General features: G+C 49.3%; 1 protein-coding gene across 2 annotated transcripts in view; it reads right to left on the reverse strand.

The window, feature by feature from the left end:
* The window catches only part of LOC133356806 (chemokine-like protein TAFA-1), a 228,033-nt gene extending 216,743 nt beyond the window's left edge, over positions 1-11,290 (reverse strand). For both annotated transcript variants that reach the window (XR_009756898.1, XM_061574502.1), the window contains exon 1: positions 10,202-11,290. Coding sequence is in view for 1 of the 2 variants with exons in the window: in XM_061574502.1 (XP_061430486.1) it covers positions 10,202-10,367 (166 nt within the window). In the remaining variant the exon portion in view is untranslated. The remainder of the gene's footprint in view (positions 1-10,201) is intronic.
* Between the last annotated feature and the right edge of the window lie 452 nt (positions 11,291-11,742).

Below are 11,742 nucleotides of genomic sequence, written 5' to 3' on the forward strand. Positions count from 1 at the left end.
ACAAATACAAACGTCGCCCCTCCCCCCCTCCCCGTATCGCCTTTAACAGAGTGTTGAGGCAAGCGAACTCCGGCAATGCACACGTGAGGGTGGTGTCGCAAACACCACCCCCGGCCACCTTTGTTTCCCCGATGATGATGATGTTTGCACACCGCTCCAGGTACTCGTTTACGGCTGAGCCAACCTAGGCGAGGCCACCGTTATTTGCCGTGAGCGGGAATGGAACCCCCGGTTCGCCGGTTTCGTCGGGCGGTGCGCTAACTGTAGCGCCACCGCTCCGCCCCCCCCCCTCCCAGATAATAAACGCACGCGCGCGTCCGTGCACATGCGTGCTTAACGCTGCTGCGAGTTCAGTTTTCATGGTTACTATGCCTGTAGGTGCCGTAACTGTCACATATCTGCACGCCAATTAGCCGAGGGTGAAATAAGCAGGCGTGATCCTGCGTGTGCTGCGGCGCGCGCGTGAGACTTTCACGTGCGTGTAACGGTGTTACACTGCGCACGCACGCACGCTCGCTCGCTCGCACGGAAGACACACATGAAAGGCGACGCTCCACCCGTTTAGCCTTCGAGGCCACATGGGCGAAGTGCTGTTAGCGAATGCCTATGAAGTGCTAGCGATGGAAACGCGAACGTTTTCTTGGTTCTTTCGGTAAAGTCACGTATAATGGAAATAATAGACCTGTTCTTCACCTGAGGACGGCTGCTTGCGTTGTGGCCGAAACGTTGTGAGAATTATTTTATTATGTTTTATTTTTATTATTTTATAATTTCCATTCTACGTGACTTTACCGAAAGAACCAAGAAGATGAATCTCTGCAGTCACGAAAGCTTTAAATCGAAATTTAACGCGAGCGTTGTTTGGCCCAGCGCGGCCACCGACGATGGCTAAAACGCACCAGTTTGCTTGTTTGAGGCCGAGTAGATCGACAGGATGCCCGCGACACGTTTAGGATTCCAATTGGCACCGTGCGTGCGCCTGGAGGGAGTTGAATTTGCGTCAGTGTTACTGGCCGTAGAAATGTGGAATTCTTGCCATTGACTCAGGAACATTGGTTAAGGTGAGTGCAGCTCAGCGCTCAATTTGGGTGGAGGATGAAATGCGGCATTAGCCGCACGCTTCTGTGCTGCTCATGCCGATACGTGCACACAATTCTAATTTACAGTCAAAAGAGATTTCAAATGAGCAATGATGGAGTGCTCATCCTCCTCTTAGGTTTTTTCGGTAAAGTCACGTAGGTAAAAAAATAAAATTAAAAATTACTAAAAGTAATAATAAAAAAAATCACGAAGTTTCGGAGGCAACACAAGTCTCCGTCATCAGGTGGGACCGTCACAGCCAGATTTGCTGTGTCAAGTGAAAAAAACCTAAGAGTATGAATCCTTGCAGTCACGAAAGCTTCAAATCTAGAATTGCTAATCCTCCTGTTTGCAGATCTAAGCGAATTTGTGCAAATTCCACATTCATATGGCAGGGAAGATTCTACAGCATGCTAGGACAGACACCCACTGTCCTATAGGATACGACCCCCAACCAGGAGTTGAACTCGTGACCTTCCTTGTGTGTGCCGCTCGCTCTACACGCCGAGGAGCGACCCGGCAGGCTTGTTTATTTATGCAGAGATAAAAAAAAACATGCACGGAGCTGTCACTCAGTCAAACATCTTCCAATCCACACAGTTGACCAGACTGGCAGTCGGAAAGTGCCTTTGCGGTGTCCCGAGTACACGCCCGATGATTCAATTTGCTGCGTAATTCACGGAAAGTACTTGTGCCTCTGTTGAAACGACGATGTCGATGACCCCTTGGCTCTTGAGACCGACATTAATACGAGCAGGTCGCTGTGTTGCCCGCGTCTTGTCCAAGATGCTGTAATTTTTCGTTTGTAAAAATAATTGAAGAAACTCGCCTACCGTAGTAAATGTGCAATGTCGGTTAGTCCTCGCGAAAGCAATAGACATTCGCAACGGGTTATCAGCCCGCTAAAGATATGCAAATGTTCTAATCTGCATATATGAAGAATTTTGTCGAACGCGTACAATTTCTTTTTTTTAAATATATCAACCGTCACAACTTGCACGCCACCTTAAAAAAATGTGTCTTGTAAGCTTTTGCAAATGTGATATAAAAATCATGTATGCTGCATCGCAATCCAATAAGATTTATTTCAGGATTAAAGCGTTACATTATTTGATTAAATTCTGCTAAGCTCGCAAAACTACCCGTCACACGCGAAATAATGTATCAAATCCACCTGTACAGTCGTTTTTCGGGCTAAGGTCACACTTTAAACTTGCTCGACCATGAACGCAAATCTTGTAATGGAATGCGTTTCCATTGCTCTTTTTACGGTGCAAATCCACAGCTTTTAAGTACATTTATTTCAATGTATCCCTATCAAAAAAAATAATAACCTTGATTTGAAGCTTTCGAACTGCTGACAGCAGTTATCCTGCTGTGTTTGTCTCACCTGATGACGGTTGCTTGTGTTGCGATCGAAACGTCGCGTTCTATTAATTTCCTGTCTGTGTGACTTTACCGAAAAAACCAAAGAGTAAACAATAATAGCCATCTAAGTTTATACTCGTTTATTGTATCTCCATGCCATTAAGGTATTTACAAGAACCACATTTATTCATATTTTGTACGTCGTGTGCCTGTGTTAAAAGTGTCCGCTTCCATAGAAAATTGGTGAATATTGACAGATGTGGCCAGTCCAATAAAACCATATTGACCACATTGAACATCCAGAAGGTTATAGGGCAATTACATGAAGTTGGTCAACCGCAGGCCTTCAAGGAATAAAAGCGATTGTATAAGAATTTGCAGAATGTGCGGTTAACCAACGTCAAGTATTGCAACCAATACCTCCACCTAACCACCTTCCATATGTTGAAATAAAAGGCAGATTAGCCTGTTTTTTTAATAATCGAAGCACAATGGTTCTAGTGGGGCTGCGTGTTGAGTTTGACTTCCGTCAAGCTTATCGCCACATACTGCTGCTGCTTCTGACTCGCTGACGATGGGCGCGGTAGTGCCTGGTAAAAAAAAAAAACAGCCTTAAGAAATAAATGCTCAATGTTCTTAGGTTTTTTCAGTAAAGTCACGTAGGTAAAAAAATTAATTAATAAAAGTAGAATAATATCGTGCTCTGACGGTTCCACCTGAAGACGGAAGCTTGTGTTGCCTCCGAAACGTCGTGATTTTTATTTATTTTTTTATTTTACTTTAATTAATTTTATTTTTTTACCTACGTGACTTTACCGAAAAAACCTTAGAATATGAATCCTTGCAGTCACGAAAGCTTCAAATCTAGAATTAAATGCTCAATGCTGCAAACCCGACCCAAAAACGACAAAAAAAACACACTTCAATTGCTAGCGTCCGTAAAAAAACGTGTGTCTTCTTATTGGTTCATCATTAAACGCTTTTCTTCCCCCCCCCCCCACGCTTCTTGCTCGACTACTTACACATTCAACTTGCCCGCCCCTGTCGCTGTGTGAGCCCTGTCCTTTCCCAAAGATGCCAGCGATCGTGGGCTGCCTTTCTCTTAGCTCTCCGTGATGGTATCTCAAGAACGTTCGCATTAGACTGGGAGTCAGTTGCATCCAATTATTCAAATTGCTTATGCACTTAATTCTCTGTCTTGCCTGCCTTCTTGTACCTATAATTTTCCCAGTCAAAACATTGTATTCCGTCTACCTTGCCTTGTAATTTTGTATCATGTTAAATTTATTATATCCAATGCCTGCTGAATATTGTTTAAAGTGAGCAACTGAAAACGCCAAGTGAAATAATCTGAAAGTTGTCCATTTTTTTTTAGTTAGAGTCGGGATTATTGGCATAAGGCACTTCCACTACTACTCGAATTAAAGGTCTACTTATCCGTGACAGTGCTACATATTATCCTATATCATCATTATTGTTGTTGTTGTACCCGACACACACGCAGATACACACCACGGCATGTATGTACGTGTGTGTGTGTGTACGTAGTAGGGAGCGGTAGTGTAGCGGTTCGCACGCTGCACTATGAACCTGGCGACCCGGGTTCGATTCCCGCTCACGGCCAACACCAGTGACGATTATCTGAACCGGTCCTGGGCTTCCCCTAGGTCGACTCAGCCTTAAATGAGTACCTGGTGCGGTGTGTAAACATCGCCACTGGGGAGACAAAGGCGGTCGGGCGTGGTGCTGGCCACCCACCCCCTCGTGTACCGTTCCGACCTTCATAGGTGCTCGCTAACAGCACTTGCCCCTACAGTCTGTTAAGGCTATACGGGGGATCTTTATCTTTGTACGTTGAACTTTTTTCGCACCGTATGTAGCCAACCGTGCTTATCGGAGGTTGTGGCAGTATCACGAGGGAAAAAGAAGGCGAGAAGGATGTGGCGTGCTACATTAATTCCCGGAACAATGTTTCGGACTGTTCCGTCTGAAGTTATGCACTGCTTAAACCTTAAAGGGTCTGCATAATCTTCCGCGGGTGGTCCAACAGTAATGCCTTAAGTGCCTTCACTTTCTTCATATTTCAGAGGTCACTCAAGCTAGATAATAGGACCATCCTGTTATTTGTGAGGAGTGGGACTCAATGATAAAGGCTGAGGGTAATTCATCAGGAGGCCTGCATACCGTAGACGGGTGACTCCTGCATTGTTAGAGTCCACCTATTACAGCCAGGGGCCAAGTGAAATGGGCGGTGTGATCATCACCAGGCGTACACACCTTCGGCTGGCTCGCTTACTTCGTCTCAAAGCCAGTGCTGATGTTAAGGACCGCACTTCAGAACTGAGTAGGACTAATTAAGGTGACACTGCACTCCGACCGAAGACCCGTTAAGGTGAATTCAGTCCGATTGAACAATCGATCACAAACTCCCTTATCAACCGACAGTTCTGAGTCAAAACGCCTTCAATCACAGGACGTTAACCTGAAGATTACAGATCGGACTACTCGTCTTTTTAGCTGAGCCAGTTGCCTGAAATCATACAGGATGCGTTGAATGCAAACGCACTCACACCAAAACCACACAAGTCCCCCTTACGTCACCGAGCTATTATTATAACACACATGCTAGGGTGCCGTCGTAGTGCAGCTATTATTCATAATTTGCGAGCACCTATTATTGTCGTAAAAAACACTCGGAAGGCACGCTTGCCAGCGGCGGCTGTCACGTGTCTGTTTGCGACGACGTTCACGAACCACGACACCACGGAAGGGCCCACATTGAAATTTCGGGCTGAGTCGACCCAGGGGATGCAATTCGCCAACCGGCCACTACAAATGTGAGCCGTTGCTATTTTGCGCGGACAATGCAGGGGACAGCGATCCAACTCGGGGGTTTGCTGGTATGGTTAGTGGAGTGGCAGTGCGATAACAGACAGCTAACAGCAAAGGCAGCCCTCCCACCCCGTATACTTGTATAGCCATTCACGATCCGTTGGGGCAAGTGTTGTTAGCGAGCCCCGGTCAAGGCCGGCATGGCACTCATGGGGGCGGTGTACGGCAAACACCGCACCCGGCCGCCTTTGTCTCCCCATTGCTGATGTCTGTACACCGCACCAGGTAAGTCACTCGAGTCCGAGTCCAGGACCGGTTCACTGTTGTCGTGCGTCGCGAGTGGGATCGAACTCGGGGTCGCCAGTTTCGTAGCGCAGTGCACGGAGCACTGCGCCACCCGCTCTCTACAACCACGAAAACACAACGACGCAGATCGCCCGTGGAGCCTTAACAGCCTGTCCGAGCAAGTGACGTTAGCGAGCACCTATGAAAGGCGGCCCGGCACACCACAGCACATATCCACAGAAACACAAGCGAGATAAACATGAATTATGCGACACGGCTGGTGTGATTGGGCGGGGTATATGTGCGGGGGGAGCGGTAGTGGAGCGGTTAGCGCGCTGAACGACAAATCCGCACAGCACCAGTGACGATTATTGTATCAGGACAGGTCCTGGACCTCCCTTAGGTCGACCCAGCATAAAATGAGTACTTTGTGCGGTGTGTGAACATCGCCACGAGGGAGACAAAGGCGGCCGGGCGTGGTGTTGGCCACCCACCACCTCGTGTGCCGTGTCGGCCACAATAAATGCTCGCTAACAGCACTTGCCCCAACAGTTTGACTTATGAGAGTCACAAAGCGTTGTTCATGGAATGTTTCCACCAATTATAAGAGCCACTGACACTGCTGCAGCATCAATGCCATGCGCATGGATACGAAGAACCATGTAACGTGTCAATACTACGGTGGATTTAAAAGGGGAGAACATTTCTAGGAGGTGGAATTTCTGGCCCACCTTCATAGCACCTGATGTGCTATGAAGGTGGGCCAGGTCATGTGCAATGTGCTGTGAAGAAGGGTCATTGTCCGAAACGTCGCCTATCAATTATATATATTGTCCTTTTAAGGTCACTGTGTTATTTACCGATGTCATCACTGCCAAAGCATCATCAGCAGCAGCCTGTTCACCAAATAATCGGTGCATGAATATGGATCAACCCGGGACGCATTTTGATGTGCAGAGTGAAAGGCTGCATTCGTCAGGGTGTGTGAAAATGCGATGTGGGGATGATATGTAATTATGGATTACTCACCTACCTGCCGTACTGAAAGAACGTCCACCACAGAAATGATAATCTGCATGATAAGTTTTCACCATATGTGTGCTTTGACAGTATGAAAAAAAAAACCCTTTCGGCTCTCCACTGCTGGGTGAAGTCCGCGTGCGTCATGACCGTTGTCTGACCATACTTCACCACCTTGGTCAGTGCGGGTTGACGAGGAATGACCTCGAGAACTGCTCAAATATCACTGTCAAACGCTAAACGATGTTGTTGAATACGATGTATACCCACTCTGTGCCCCACCTTTTCAGAGATTGGCTCGTACGTTCGCCTAGGCTGCTCGTTTACGCAGCCTTAACAGCGGGACGACACATCCACGCCTGGAATTACATTGAGAGACAGGACGGAGGAACGCGTGGATTGGACATCAGGTTTTGAAGACTTTTGATTGTAACCGTGCAGACAAAAATAAATAAATGGCTGACGGTTCCACGATATCGAGGGAGTGGCGGTCAAAGCACGTAACGTACCCGAGAAGGATCGTATCCCCGGGGGTCGGGGGAGGGGCCGGCCAGGAGGGAGATGGAGCGATTGAATCGGCTCGTGTGGTACGAACTGGGCGGATTTCAACATCGCCGGGTAGATAACGGTGGCTCGACAAGAGGGCTTCATCCAACAGTGAATTGACCGTGTTTTATGATGATGATGATGATAGTGACAGAGTGACAACGGCGGATGCCATTAACTGGCTTTAGTCAGGAATCGAACCCAGGTTATTAAGTGGTGAGATGTTTTTCAAGGGGACCACTGCAATGATTTGGTGGGGAGTTTTTTTTTACACACAAGATAGCCTCGCCGAGTCTCAAGGCTATTTTTTCAGCAGCCTGCTATACCCCGCATGCATAACTAAACATCGCGTGTTATTGTGGTACTGCCTTGGCAGTGGTGCACACGCACAAAACCCCAACGCAATGGTTAATAACACTGCTCCAAAAGGAAATCATAAGTATGTAGATCGTGCATAGAGGAAGAGAGAGCGAGAGAGAGAGAGAGAAGCACCAATGCAGGGAGGATAGTGGGCTTCACATGTGTTAGAAGACACAATAAATATCTCTCTCTCTGCTATGAATTAGACCCATCGCGCGAAACGTCAACTACTATATATATTGACAAATGTGTTGAGTATTTCACTCGCACCGCATGGGTGGATAGTGCATGCAAATGATTAATTGTTGTTGCGTGTAAAAAATAAATGAAAACAAGTCCCCGTCGAAAACCCATGCACATTAGGAGAGATCCGATGGGAACGTTGACGAATAGACACAGTCGCCTGCAGACACCTACTTGCTGTACTGCCCCCTGCAGGTATCATCTGCACCACCGGCTTCTTTAACGCTGCAGGTGGGTGAGTGTCTCGCATTGAGTCGCCCTGGCTCCATCTCTACGTGACCCACTAACACCTCCCACCCCCCTCCGTCCTACCCTCATCGCCAGCATTCGAGTCGACAGATTGCAGGGGGAAAATAAGTGCGTTGTTTTTTCCCCCCCCTTCATAATCGGAGAGCTCACTTTGACACGGCCGGCATTGCGATGCCTTGCAGCCAGAAATTATTAAATACCAGCGGCGGTGCATTTCGTACATTGCGGGCGAGTGCTTGCTGATTACGATCAGCGTTTTATGTTGTGCTGACGGTTTGATTCGCGCTTGTTACGGCGTGTTAGCAATTGTTCGGGTATTACATGAGAATTCGTGTGTGTATCGAATGCAACGTTCGGCCCAGGGCATAATTAGATAAGCAAACTACAAAGAACACATCCGTGCCAGTGACCCTTAGACCACCAAGCCACTATCTCACTTGCCACATCATTAATGCTAAAATTTATTTCAGTGATGGCCTCCGCGGATGTGGCAATGACGATGACCCAGATCATCGTAGCCCCTTCGAAGTGCTAAATTAAGTACGAGCGCTTGGTGCGAATATTAAGCCGCGCGATATCGATGGACTGCTCTATGGCATGGGAATGTGGAATGTCCAACCATTGGCTCAGTGCTGTCAACGATGGCCATATGAACATAGGGACACTATGACTTTAATATGTAGGTGGTTTGAGTCCACATCGTATCGCCATCACGTGCAATGAATAAAGGTCTGGTTCTAGACACACCAGTGCATGTGCGGTGCAGTCTATAATATTATATAGACTGACCAATGAGTCGAGAGTGAGTCGCACACTGCACTGAGCATTGCCAGTGTTTTTTGTTTTGTTTTTGTTGCATACATTCAGCTGTAAATTCTCCCGGCGTCAATAGAGTCACGATCCAATATTTACGCTCTCTCCTTTATCCACTCTGCACCACCAACATCGTCTCAAATGAACACTTCTTTAAGGAAGCAATTCCCAGTTAAATTCGCACGCCGACTGATTGAAAGCAGCCACGCTGTATTTGAGTGCGTTTTCTTCCGTGCACTCGAGCTTGCTTGTAGGCAGGGACATGGGTATACTCCTCTAGAGGTGAATTAATTTTGATACATTATCATCACATTTGCCGTGCTCATCAATTGTTCACGTTCAGCATCTTCATCAAAGTTTTGTCTGCCGACACGCATGCAATACCAAAACCGCAGTAACGTTCGTACAAACTCCACAATTCACGTGGCATGCACACACGGGGACACCTATTTGCGGCGTTCTCATTTGCGTGGATTCACAATTCGTATCGGGGTCGGTTTCATTGTGACTGCGAGACCACTTCGACGGAGGCTTGTCGTCAGTGCGCGCACGCGATCGTACAGCAATAGACAAACACGCACTCTCCCCGTGCACACATTCAATCACAGGCGATATGGAACACTCATTCATGCGTGTGCAATGCGTGTACAGTACATACCAGTGTACACTCGCCACGTGCAAATACCCCTGGTATAATTTGAAAGTGATCATCGTGTATCTATCACGGCAACTTGATACATGCGCCGAATCTTGGTGCTGCAGCGCAAGTGCAGTTTTGTTGTTGTTGTAGCACGCATTGTGCAACTGGCGATACGCTCACGGACGATTCACGTTCACACAACCCAACGCAGCCGCTGTAGGGCTTCACATATAAGCATACTGCAGTGCATCATTGAGTTGTAGCCACACGAGTCCGAGCAAGTCAAACGGCCGGCGTGCAGAGCCGCCGCGATCACCAAAACACACCGTCGAAGATCAAACAATCAAAGGGTCTTCTTGCCTTACACGCCTTGCGAAGCCGTGCCAAGACGCACGCAACACACATCTCAGCGCATCGTCGCAACACAGTGTACAGTACTCTGCAGGGCATTGGACTCCGACAGTCTACAGAGCATTGCTGTTGTCAACAACGCACGCGTTCATTGTGCAGACGAGATAGGCGTGCAACACAATTAGCCTGCCTTTGCACAATTAACACAACCTAGCTGGACATCTGATAAGGCGACTGCCATGAAGGTGGCAATAAAGTCACCCACGATCGCCCCCCTTTTTTTGGGGGGGGGGGCGGTAGGGGGTCAGAGAGGGTTCCCTACGCTCTGCCTGCCCCCCACAGCCCCCCACGCTTGCCCCCCCCCCCACTCAATCACCCCCTCCCAGGTGTGTGAACCTCTCCTCCGCGTCTCACCTGCCCGGACGTGCCGCTGTTGATGGGCCGTCACTCCTCCGCCGCCGCCGCCGCCGCCGTGAGCGAGCGCCCCTTGGCAAAGGACGGCGACCGCGAGGAGACTCAGCGAGGCGACGTACAAGAGGCCGGCGCCCGCCCACGGGGCCCCGCGCTCTCCACAGAGCATGGCGCTAGCAGCGAGCGCCAGGAGCAGCGGCAGCAGCGGCAGCAGCAGTAACCAGAATGGACCCGTGACACGCGCGGGGCGAGGCGAGACTTGAATGCGAGCGCGGCTTGGAGTCGTGGTCGGCGCACAGACCCCGTGCGGACGAGAGAGCGAGAGAGCGAGATCTCCTCCTGCAGGAAGGAGAGCAAGGCGATGTGCTTTGCTACACTAGTGTCCCATCTCTCTCTCTCTCTTTGTGTGTTCGGCGAGCGACTCTCGATTGCAGCTTAGAAAGTGAGAAGAGCAGAGGGCTGCCGCTGCCGCTGCGCTAATTGCGAAACAAGTGTTGGATGAAACTGGAGCTCAATCCTTGAGTGCGGGCAGATTCTTTCGCAGAATTCTGCCTGCGTTTCCCTTCTCCTCTCGGCTCTCTGCGTCTTCCGATTCGCCTCCGACCTCCTCCCCTCTCCGTGCCGTCGCGCCTCTCGCCGCCTGCCTTGCGACGTGTCCCGTCTCTGTGCCGCGGCTCCCTCTCCTCTCGTCGCAGCCACTCACTCCACCTTGGCTCCTTTGGAGTCTGATCCTTGCCCGCGCTGCTCTCTGTCCACTCCACGGACCGCCACCGTCCGTGTTTGCAGCGCCTCGGACCAACAAGAGAACAACAACAACAACAACCAAAGCACGCGCCGAGGGCGAAGCGGCTGCGATGCTGTGCTCAATATGCGCCGCTCTCCAAGGTGCTGATCGGAGCACATCGACTACTAACGATCATCATCATCACTATTACACATGCGTGCGTCCCGGTCTGTCAATTGAATGTGCGCGCACGCGTGTGTGTGTGTGCGTGCGACTGTGTGTGTGTGTGGGAGACGATAGTGTGTGTGCGCGATCACGCTCTAGCAGGACACCTCGCGCCTAGCGCCGGATCGCTTTTATCGGAATGCGAGCGAAAGGATGGGGAATGAAGGCAGGCGCCGCTGTCTGAGATGGATGATGAGGCGGGGGGGGGGGGTTGAGTGGGTGGTGGTGTCGGGTGGATGGGATGGTATGGTTGGAGAGAATAAGAGAGAAAAGGGAGGGAGAGGGGGAAGGAGGGAGGAGAGAGAATGGCGTGTTAGGGCGGAGTTTAAGGGATTGCAAAGCGCATCGTGAAATAAATAATGAAAAATAAGCAAACTATCCCCTTCATTCACTCACTTATTCCATAATGCACGCTACTTACTGGCGAGCAGTATACAATGCACACGCAGTGCCGCGCACGCGAACGCACGCACGCACACACACACTCACGTTTATACGCGGTCCTCTATTGCCCAAGCAATTTATAGTTGTTGGAGAAATATGACTTTTTATAATTCCACGAGGCTCTGGAGAAAGGCCCCCTGTTGGTGAATAT

Source organism: Lethenteron reissneri, chromosome 55, assembly GCF_015708825.2.
Source record: "Lethenteron reissneri isolate LAM-NWPU_2019-01 chromosome 55, ASM1570882v1, whole genome shotgun sequence".
Classification (NCBI taxonomy): domain Eukaryota; kingdom Metazoa; phylum Chordata; class Hyperoartia; order Petromyzontiformes; family Petromyzontidae; genus Lethenteron; species Lethenteron reissneri.